General features: G+C 51.7%; 1 protein-coding gene across 2 annotated transcripts; it reads right to left on the reverse strand.

The window, feature by feature from the left end:
• Positions 1–1,096: 1,096 nt before the first annotated feature.
• On the reverse strand, positions 1,097–11,212 carry A4GNT (alpha-1,4-N-acetylglucosaminyltransferase). 2 transcript variants are annotated; one of them, XM_085587625.1, is made up of 4 exons: positions 8,405–11,212; positions 4,966–5,177; positions 3,816–4,265; positions 1,097–2,904 (listed from the first exon to the last, which is right to left on the reverse strand). In XM_085587625.1, the coding sequence occupies exons 2-4, from the start codon at positions 5,080–5,082 to the stop codon at positions 2,293–2,295; spliced, it is 1,179 nt and encodes a 392-aa protein (XP_085443751.1). In that variant the 5' UTR covers positions 5,083–5,177; positions 8,405–11,212; the 3' UTR covers positions 1,097–2,292. The 2 variants fall into 2 exon arrangements, with proteins under 2 accessions (XP_085443751.1, XP_085443750.1); XM_085587624.1 differs by lacking the exon at positions 8,405–11,212 and having other exon boundaries at positions 4,966–6,538.
• Between the last annotated feature and the right edge of the window lie 220 nt (positions 11,213–11,432).

An 11,432-nucleotide genomic window follows, 5' to 3' on the forward strand; every position in this document is an offset into this window, starting at 1 on the left:
ACCTGAGAGGGGCCAGCTGAGGGCTTTTCCTTCCCACAACACAATCACCTGGCCATCAGGTGCCATCCTGCCACACCCCACGTGTCACTCAGATCTGATGACAAGGAAAAGATGCTCACTATTGGAATTTAAAGCATTGCTCTGATGAGTGACACCCCGGTGTGTGATTCATGCTGATGATATTCATGCAATACTTTGTGTTTAATGAGAGCCAAATAGAGTAAACATCACAGGATGGGCTTGAAATGGGGCTTGAAATTAGGCTTAGTCTAAACTCAGCAAATATTTTAAGGCTGCTTAGAGTTAAACGTCTGCTTAAACACTCTTAATTAATGAGCCAAGGACTTTTTTTTCCCCATTATTATTATTTCACTTGTCTTCTTTTCCTGAGTGTTCATGGCCTAGGGCTGCTGCCCAGGATGGGAGCTGAGGTAAAAAGGAATGAGAAGATGGGAATTTGGCAAAATGGGTTTGCAGCCACCTCTTCCCCTCACCAGCCAGGGAAGTTCCCTGGATTTTTATTCATCATTGGGGTGTCTTCCAAAGGGCAGAAGACGTGACAGCAGGTATAAAGTCTGCTGGTGACAATTTTGGGTCTTCTCATGGCCATGATAGGACACAACTTCAGTCATTTCTGGTGTTACTTTCCTTGATAATTTAATCATGGAATCCCAGACTGGTTTGGGTTGAAGAGGACCTTAAAGCCTATCCAGTCCCAGCCCCTGCCTTGGCCAGGGACACCTCCCACTATCCAAGGGTGCTCCAAGCCCTGTCCAACCTTGTGGGCTTTTTATGGCCACACTCTCATCCATGCTCAGAGAGTAGATTTAGATGGGATCTTGGAAAGGAATTTTTCCCTGTGAGGATAGTTAGGCCTGGCACAGGCTGCCCAGAGAAGCTGTGGCTGCCCCTGGATCCCTGGAAGTGTTCCAGGGCAGGTTGGACAGGGCCTGGAGCAACCTGGGATAGTGGAAGGCGTCCTGGGCTGAGAGCAGACATCCATAAAGCAGATGCTCCCAGAGTTGCCTGGATATGGGTCCATCTCTGTCCACAGGCATGCCCTGGAGGGCACAGGAGGGGTGAGGACACGGGAAAAACATTCCCTCCTGTCATGCTCCTGCTCCAACAACCACCACACTCAGCTTGGCACCACCTGGCCTTACACTGGAGTGACTCTGGGGGAGCACAGGGCAAGGAGAAGCCCCTTGCCCGAACACAGGAGCACACAAACCCTGTGTGCAGGGGGCTCCCTTCTCCTGCTGAATCCCAAATTCTGAGCTGCAGCCAGCTCAGCGCTGCTGTGTTTGCAGGAGATAGCATTGTGCACATGACAAACATTGGATGACGGAGACAGATCCCCACCTTTCTGCTCCCGAGTTAAAACCAGCTGTTCCGAGAGACTCGGCAGAGATCTGCAAGCTGGGCTTCTCCTTAGGGAATTGGGTGGATTGGCATTCTCCTGGGAAAGAGAGTATCTGGAAGGGGATTGCTCACTGGGAGCCCTGTTGGGATTAAATGGGATTTTTGCCCAGCTGGACATGGGTGACCACCTCATGTTTGTTGAAATCCATTTATTTAAGAGGGATTTGGGAACCTGGAGGACCATCCCTATCCTTCCATAGTGTCTCAGCATTTTCTTTCCAGGCACACTTTCTATAGCTAGGATTGACCTGGGAGGATGGGGCAGAGCAGCCACTTCCTGCCAAAAGCCAAAGTTAAACTGTGGGAGCACAAACCTTTGGAAAATGTACTCATTTTTCAGGGAGAAGTGAGCTCAGAGCAGTGATGGTTTATGAACTCTTTTATTTTCACTCGTACTGAAGTCCCTCTCAAAAACGTAGGGTGTAAAGTCCATGTGAGGAAAACGCCAGGAAAAGACGCTGGTTTGGGTTTCTCCTCTTTTGCCCTGGAGGCTCCAGTCCAAAGTCTGTTGTGCTTCCAACTTTTCTGACGTGGGAAGCTGCCAGTAGTTCCAAGAGGAGCAGAGACAACATTTCTCCTGGGAGGCCACCCCTCTCTTTAGGAGCTTTTCCCTTGGAGAAGCTCGTGAACAGGCTCAAAGTCTGTCGGATTTGGGAAGGTTTGGTTCATGAGCACCTATCAGGAAACAGAACTGAGGCAAAGGAGTCCTTGGAGGCTACGTCCAGTGGATACCCACCACCATTCTCAGCATCCCAAGGGAATAGGAACAGTGGTTATGGAAAGTTTTTTCTTTCTCCTACAAAGCCGGATACCGACCGAGTGGGGATTGTGTTTAGCAGGAAGGATCACCCCTCTCCTCCTTGCTCCATGTCACTCAACCTCCTCAGGGTCTGGGAGATCCCTGTGCTTGGCATTCTGGATCAGGTCCTCGTAGGTGGTGGGGCAATAGGTTTTGTAGAGTTTCTCGGCCAGGGTGTTGCTGCCGGCCACCACGACCTTGCGGTTGCGGTTCATGAAGTTCCACAGGTGCAGCGCGTAGGAGTGGTTGAAGCTGGGGCTTTTATCCCACACCTGGTAGTACCGGCTCCAGGCTGGGTATGGGATGGGGTAGAAACGCTGGGGGTTGAGGAAGGAGATGTTCTGGCAGATGTGGTCCTCAGTGCCTTGGAAATCTGTCAGGTTGCAGAGTGTTTTGAGCATCCTGGTCATCAAAAAGGGGCCCTGGTTGCCCCAGATGTTGCCGTTGTACTTGAGAACAAAGTTCTCCATGCAGTCCCAGATGAACTTGTGGCGGGCAGGGAAGCCGAAGATCCCGTTGCTGGAGAAGCGCGACTTCTGCGCGGCCAGGAAGCTCTCCTGGGGGATGGGCCGGATGGAGATGACATCCGTGTCCATGTAGATGCCCCCGTACTTCCAGATGAGCGCCAGTCTACTGGCGTCCGAGCTGACGTGCACCCAGTTCTTCTCCTGCTCCGGGACCACCTGCGGGGTGGGAAAGGTGAGACGTGGTGTTGTGGGCAGGGAGCGGATCCAACCCATCCATGGGGCTGCAGATGGCACCATAAACCCTCAGCTGCATGGCTGCAAATGTTACTGACAGCTTTTGCTGCCTCCAGCTGTTGGGTTTTACTGGGATAAGATAAGGAGCTGGAGCAGAGCAGCGCTTTGTTAGCATTAGGAATGTGGGAACGTTTCCCAGGTGCTTTGATGGCACCTACAGTGTTAACCCAATGCCACCATGAGTCATTCCCTGCTATTTCAGAGGGACACAACCCACTTAACACACTCTCGGATCCCTCCCAGCTCTTTGAACCAGGCTGGAGGCTTTTCATCAGCATTTGTTGGCATTTGGAGTAATATTTTCTCACAAAAAGAAAGACTTTGGAGGAAATCTGCCTGCCCTGCCCAAGCAGTTTGACCAAAGCTCCTTGTGGGCAGTTTGCCCAAGGAATTTTTTCCAGGGTGGAGCTCACCAGATCCCACCTTAGCTTTGCATGTTGCTGTTATAGAACCTGAAATCTCTCCCCTATCTCTTATCTCCTGCGGGCTCCGTCAGTGTGAGGCAGCTCTATCAAGTGTTCAGGCAGCACATTTTGTTCAACCAGCTTCTGTTGGGGAAGATTATTAAGGCTGTTTTCTCAAAACACGTCTGCAATCTATTTTTACTGATGTTTCCTTTGCCAAAAAATCCGATTCTCCAGATAAGGCTGATCATGTATGGCATAAACAGAGAGCTGGATACACTGCAGAAAGCGGCCAAAATTAATCTGTTCTCAACCAAAACAATGAAAGTCACTAATTTCACACAGTCCTGCATTCCTCATTCCTTTTAAAGCCTTTCCCCACCCCTAGTTATAACTCTTTTCCCATTTTCCACCTGTTTTAACACTCACCTGGTTGTACCACTGGAGCAGGGGGGTCTCCTGGAAGACGGTTTCCATCTGGAGAGGGAAAAGGAAGACATTCTTCATGGAAGACAAGAGGGAGAAGGCTGCGTAGCTGGTGTTCATGTCCAAGGCCGTCTCGTTGGTGAGTCCCCTCATGAAGAGGATGATGGGCCTGTCCTGGTAAATCCGGGCAGCGGATTCCACGGAGCATGACACCAGCGGGGGCGGCTCCAGGCGCTCCGTCGTCTCCAGGAAAATGATGCTTTTGCCAAGGTTCAGCACCTGCTCAGGTGTCAGGTACTGCTGGGCCATGGGCAAGTAGGAGAAGACACAGCTGGACAAGAGGGAGATCTCGTACAAAATGCCCGAGACAAAGCAGAAGCAGAGGCATATCTGGATTTTTCTCAACATTCTTTCTTTCCTGGAGCGTTTGGGGGCATGCCTCCGACATGGGTGCTAAGGAGAGACAAGGAACAGCAAAAGGAGGAGCCAGTTATTGCTCAGCAGGACTGGGAAGTGGAGGCACGTGGCTTTGGACTATGAAAGGTGAAGGCAGTTTGGTGATAGGCCTGGTGACAATCCATCTATGGGCACAGAGGGCTCTTCCCCCCAGGATGAAGATCTGGGGTCCCACCTCCTTGGCCCCAGCCAGGCAGGGGGAAGCAGGAAAGGTCCTGGAGAAGGGATGGGCAGCTGTGTCCTACGATGCAGGCATGGGCTTGGCAAGGAGGGAAGGACCCAGACAGAGCAGGTGGGAAGGGTCACCATGCCAAGGCAAGGAGCACCAAGAGCATCCCTGGGGCAGACTGGTGTGGGAAACTGCTCCCAAGCATTGCAGTGCCATTCCTACATGTGCTTGTCCCAGGGAACCTGTGGAGCCAAATGTGCCCATGGAATTAGGTGTCCCAGGAGGCCATGATCACAACAGGTTGTTCCTGTAATCACAGCCTTCTCAGGGGGAAGGTTGTGATTGCAGTTTGGGGTTTGCCATCCAGAGCTAAAGCATCAGCATGGCAAAGACTTCTTCCCAATCCATCCCTTCTGCTAACACTTCAGCCGTGAGGGATGTGAGGGACAGAGCTTTGTGATGGACCAAAGAGAAAAAGATGAGGATAGAAAGCAGATGGCTTCATACAAGGAAGGAATTATGACCTACCTGGATTATAGCCCTGACAAATCTACATTTCCAGCACCTTTTCTTGCCCTGGCGGTGACTGCTGGACTCCCGCAAAGCCCAGCTCCCTGGTGAGGACACCCAAACCTTCTGGAGCATGCAAAGGGATTTCTGGAGGTACGAGAACGGTGCACAAGGGAAAACCAGCTCTGCTGCTGGCTCAGTCTCAGTCCCAGAAAAGGTGTGGGATCCACCTAAAAGGACAAAGAAGGGACATGTTTGGTGGGACCCATCTTGTGCGGACACAGCTTCTCCCTCCCAGTGCCAGCAGCACACGAGCCCATACAACCACGGGGAGTTCCTGCTGATAAGAGGATGGAATGGGATCTGCACTGCACTGTCTGGTGACACAAGGAAATTCCCTCCTGAAATGACACCTGGTTGCACCTGAGTGGCTCTGCAGGGACCAGGAGCCAGGGTCCAGCACAGGGGACATACCTGGAATGACAACTCAATGTCCAAGAGGCCCTGAAAGTGTCCAGAGCTTGATTGATTGAAGGGAATGGCAGGAAGCACAGCTCTGTGTGCTGGCATAATTAATGAGCCTCGTTCCAGGTCAGCCTTCCAGAATACAGATAAGTCTGGAGCGGAGCAAACCCCATGGAAATTCCCTGACAGTGCTGAGCTTGTGCTTGGAGCTGTGGCAGCTCCCAATCCATTTCTCAGAGCTGGATCTCATCAAATTAAATATTAAAGCAGTGACTGCTCCCATCAGTGCTGCTTCCCATGCTGCATAACAGATTTTGTTGTTTTCCATTCCAGCTGCACGGGGTTTCTCATCACATCCTGCATTCCCAGGACAGCACAGGAGTTTGGGAATAAATTCTTGGCTGTGAGGGTAGGGAGGCCCTGGCACAGGTTGCCCAGAGAAGCTGTGGCTGTCCCTGGATCCCTGGAAGTGCTCAAGGCCAGGTTGGAACAATCTGGGATAGTGGAAGTTGTCCCTGCCTATAGCAGGTGTGGCACTGGATGAGCTTTAGTTTCCCCTCCAACCCAAACCTTTCTGGGATTCCATATTCTGTGTTAATTTTTCCAATCCCATTCCCAGTTCCTCTCGTTGTCCCTGCACTCTGCCGTGAGTGGCAGCACCTGGGGCCTCCCTGCAGATATGGAATTTGAGCGGAAGACAGGGATTGGAGAGCAAATATCCGCGGTTTGGAAAGGCCACGTTCCCGAGCCTGCAGATAAGGCAGCGTGTGCTGCCCCGTGGGGCTCAGGTGGAACACACATGTCCAGTCCAATCCAGCCCAGCCCCACAGGGCTTGAGAGACATCAACACTGACTTTAAAATAAACTACAGTGCTCAATCTCCTCATTTTCTCCTGCTTTTCCTACCTGCGCCTCATTCTCAGACAAGTGCAGTTAATTTACTCTGGTCTTTTGAAAAGAAGACGGAAAGAAAAAGTTGCTCCCCGGTAGCCCTCTCACAATCTCAGCTTGGCCACATTTTCAGTCTTCTGGTTGTTGTTTTCTTTCCAGCCCAGAATGGTTTGGGTTGGAAGGGACCTTAGAGCTCATTTTGTTCCAACCCCCTGCCACTGGAGTTCACCCCCTTAGACTCCAGGGCCAGGAAAGCTCAGGGGAATCCTTCCAATCTAACCTGGGTCATCCCAATCCTGGGGGACACCCAGTGGTGCTCCTGTACCCTTCAGACAGGGACACCTCCCACTAGCCCAGGTTGCTCCAAGTCCCATCCAAGCTGGCCTTGAACACTTCCAGGGATCCAGGGGCAGCCACAGCTTCTCTGGGCACTCTGTGCCAGGGCCTCTTCATCCTACCAGGAAGGAATTCCTTCCCAATATCCCATCTACGCACTGACAGTTAAAGCTATTCCCCATGTCCTGCCACTCCATGCCCCTGTAAATAATTCCTGCTGCTGCTCCAGTGCTGACCAGGGACTGGAGTCCCTCTGTTCCTTTTTAAATCTTGATGCCACTCTCCTGAAGCAGAAACCCCTGGCTTTGCTTTGATTAGAGTTGGGACCATGAGGACATTCCCATTACCGGATTCATATTTCTCTTTTGATGGCTGACAGATCCGATGTCTCTGGTCTTTATGAGCAGCCCAGCAAAGCTGTGCTCACAATAGTCCTTTAAATTCAAACAGTCTGGGAGGCATTTTATTTGCAAATTGTGGGCAGAGAATGAGGAGCCACTCCAACACCTCCCTGCTCTGTGCATGACATTGTGAAGAGAAACACGCATCTTCATCGGCTCATTCCGGGAAATTGTTTTGCTTGGCTGGTTTTCCAAAACCCCTGTGTGGCGAGTTATGAATTCTCATCACATTTGACCTGGAGGCTGCTGTTATCAAAATGTTCTCTTCCCTGCTCGAGTTAAAAGGACTGCGGAGCTGAATGTTAAAAATAAATCCCGGCCATTGAATAGATTACCCTGCTGAGTGGGATGATTCCAGGGATGGGCTGCTGCCTTGATGGCCCATCTTGTAAAGAGATTTCTTTTCTTGGGGCAATTTCCGTGTTTCAAGTGCAGGGTGAGGACGGGTGGGAGACTACAAGGGAGATTACTACAGATGCCTATGCTAACTGCTCAAGGTGGCCGTGAGACACAGGCTCTGGGAATGCAGTGGGATTTTGCCACCAGAGATGGGCAATGATGCTGCTGGGTCCTGGCCCTACACCCCCTGCACATCACACCCCTGGAGTCCCTGTGGTACACAAAGGGATGAGCCCAGGACAGCCCATGGGGCACCACCAGCCCCACAGGGACTCGGGCTCAGCTTGAACAAGAACTAAAACTCCTCATTGGCTAAAAACGATTTTTAACAAACAAATAAATAAATAAATAAATAATCCCTGCATCTACAGCTCACAGTTTGCCCAGCCAATGAGACCATTTCAGTTTTCTCATTTCAGTTTTAGGCTCTCCAAAGCGAGAGCTGCATCACAAACTGCAGTTCAAGCACCACGAGCAAATACTGCACATCTCGCAAACCCCACTGTCACTGAATCCGTAACCTCACAGCTCCTGGGATCCCTGGGGATTCAAAGCAGAGACCTCCTCCCTCTCTGTAGTTCTCCTCTGAGAGCCAGTGGGATTTGCCTTTGGGATGCACCCACCCTGTTTCTGGGAATAACCCCAGGCCAGTCCCTGATTTCCACACAGACAGCGTCTGTGAACTCACACCGGTTTATTTTTGAGTCTCTAAGGAAATTACAGCTTCAATCAAGCCAATGCACATGCACGCACACCAACCCCATCTTCATCACATTTAACACCAGGCACCAGGACAGCCTTTCCTAATGGAAAACCTGTGCTGAGGAACATATCGGGTTCAGGGCAGATTGATTAATTAATTAATCCAGCCCATCTGATGTGAAGGAAGGGGATTCTACCGAGCTGTGCCACACCTGCCTTCCCATTGTCCAACTCAACAGGGTCAGGGATAGCGCCAAACTCACCTGGGGGCTGCCAGGAGCGGGTGAGCAGTGCAGGCTGTTGGGAAGCCGTGCTGGGAGGGACCCACGGGCACTGGAGAGCCCCAGGAGCTGCTCTGCCTCGCCGTGTCCTGCCCTGGCAGGGCTTGGAGCAGCTTCATGGCTCTGCTGTTTGCATTCTCGGGGTGCCCAGATAAAGCTCAGCTGGGGCTGTGCTCTCCCAGCAGTGGCCAAAGGTGAGTCCCCTGCTCTGCCAGCGTCACTAAGGATGGGCGGGACTGGGAAAAGGCACCTTTTGGGGTTCAACCTTTTCTCTTTGTATCCAGATCCACACCTAGGGAAGGTGTTGCAAGGCAAGGAATTGCTTTGCTGAGTGGGATTGGTGCTCTGGGTACTTCCAAGGGAGGCAACGTGCGGGAATGTGGCAGGCACACTCTTCTCTCTTTCGGGATTTTTCATAGAGGAGCACAGAGGAAGGAAAGAGAAAACAATTTCTCTTTCTGCTCCTTGTTTTTCCCCATGTGGAATGTGTTTGGATAATTGTTTACCTGGGGTGATGGCTTGATTGGATTCTGGTGAGGATTGTTTGCGCCTGATGACCAATCCAATCCACCTGGGGCTGGACTCTGGTGAGAGGGTCACAAGTTGTTAATTAGTTAGATATGGAAGTTAGAAAAAGTAGGTTTGTAGTTTTAGTATCTCTTTTAAATAGTATATTGATGTATTATAGCACAGTTATAATAAAGAAATCATTCAGCCTTCTGAACTGGAGTCAGACATCATCATTTCTTCCCACCAGGTTCACCTGCATTTACAATATGGGAGATTCAGGTCCCTTGGACAACTAACCAATATGATTAAGCAGAAGCTGTTTATTGTTTACCTTGCACACATATTTATAGATTCTACAAACTACTAAGTACACATTTCTTGATTGGTGTCTTTGTGTTGTTCAGTCGTTTTTTGCCTGCATTTCTCAGAGTATATGATTGGTTACAGTCTAGGGGTTTTAAGTCTTCTGTTATTTAGTTTGTCTGGGACAGCAGAACTTGTAAGGAGAGCTGGAGCTGTGGCATCCAAAAAAAATCCCCAGTGCATCCCCCCTGAACCAGAGCTGCTCAGCCCATGTGAGGACACCACATTTTCCAGCAGAGATGTGGTCCTGGCTCCAGCCACCATCAGCAATCAGGTTCTTGGCAGCTCTCCTCCTCATCCTTTCTCTTCCTATTTTTGGCCAAGTTGTAAATCCAGAAAAATTAGGAGAGCTGGAAGATTTGTCCAGCCAGTGAGTGCCAGCACCATGTGTTGCACCCATTTTCCACCCAAACCCCCACCTCTCTCCACCAGCAATGCTTAGACACCACCAAAAACCCGCCCAGTGCATCCCCCCACCAAAAACCCACCCAGTGCACCCTCCCACCAAAAACCCACACAGTGCATCCCCCCACCAAAAACCCACCCAGTGCACCCTCCCAACAAAAACCTGCCCAGTGCATCCTCCCACCAAAAACCCACACAGTGCATCCCTCCACCAAAAACCCACCCAGTGCACCCTCCCAACAAAAACCTGCCCAGTGCATCCTCCCACCAAAAACCCTCCCAGTGCATCCCCCCACCAAAAACCCACCCAGTGCACCCTCCCAACAAAAACCTGCCTAGTGCATCCCCCCACAAAAACCCTCCCAGTGCATCCTCCCACCAAAAACCCGCCCAGTGCATCCCCCGTGCAGCCTGTGATGGCACCAAAAAGCCAGCCAGCTCTTCAAAATCAGCCACGAACATTCCAGGGTGCTCAGCCCTCGGCAGGTGCAGAGATCCTGCCCCAGGGTATGTGGCTCCTGCTGGGAGGGCTGGAGGAGGATGCAGAGCTGCTAACGCTGCTGCAGGCACAGCAAACAGCGCCCAGGGGAAAGGCAGCGAGATACCCAGCGCTTAATCAGCTGATAAGAGCCCGGGTGAAAATGCCGGGAGGGCTCCAGTTCTGAGAAACATCTCTGGGGCAATGACGTGGGTGAGGAGCCCACACCCCTCGGTGAGGAACGCTCCCCTTGGGCAAACACCTGCGGGTCCATCCTTTCAGGTGACCTGCAGGGAACTGGGGTGGCCAGCGTTCAGCTCCAGGGCTGGCAGCTCCTCTGGGAGTGAGCACATCCCTCTGCCCATCCAGCAGATCCATGGCATCCCTGCCCATTGGAGATGGATGATCTCCAGAGCCCACTCCAACCCAAAGGAGTCTATGATTACATGGTGGACCATTCCTCCCTCCTTTCCCAGGGCACTGGAAGTGTCTGCTGAGCCTGGAGGATGCAGCAGCACCAGGACAGAGATAGCAGCTGATATTAAAAGTTCCAGCCCAGTTTTTATCTTATCCATAACATGGAAACCTCCCCATCCTGCCCCATTGCCCTAATGCCCTACTGAGACTCTTGCCACAGATTTAGGAGGAGATTTTTCCATGGAGATCACTCCAGCAGAAACTTACAGCCTGGAACAACCTCATCCAGCCCCTTAATTCCAGATGAGCTGAGGCCAATCTTTTTGTACCCCCTGGATGCTGCAGGCTGAGCATCCCACCGAGACTCTGCCCATTCCCTGCTCCAGGTGCCACTGCCACAGCCCCACTGGTGCCCTGCCAGCCCAGCGTGGGCGTTTGGGTCCCCAAAATCTGCTGAGGAGACAATAACCAGGGTCACACATGTCACAGCTGGTCCACAGCTGAGACCAATGGGTGCTTTACATGCACCAACACTAACCACAGGGAGAAGCTAAAATGCTGCTGCTGCTCTGCATTGACCTCTGTGGGAGCCTGTTTTCCACAGAAAATGGGAGTCTGGAGGCAGAGCCTGTGCCTGGACCTCCTGCATCTCCAAGGGCTGGGTGGCACGGCCAGGGGAAGCCAAAACCACCCCTCAGTGTCACACAGGCAGAAGGAGGCCCCAGCTCCCAGGGATGTGACTGGGGCAAAGTCAGGCTTTCCCCTCTCTTCTCCACATCCACCACACTCAGAGCAACCTCTGGGACTCAAACACCACAGGAGAATTCCCAGAGTCAT

This window comes from Lonchura striata, chromosome 9 (genome assembly GCF_050655825.1).
Source record: "Lonchura striata isolate lonStrDom1 chromosome 9, ASM5065582v1, whole genome shotgun sequence".
NCBI classification, from domain to species: Eukaryota; Metazoa; Chordata; class Aves; order Passeriformes; family Estrildidae; genus Lonchura; species Lonchura striata.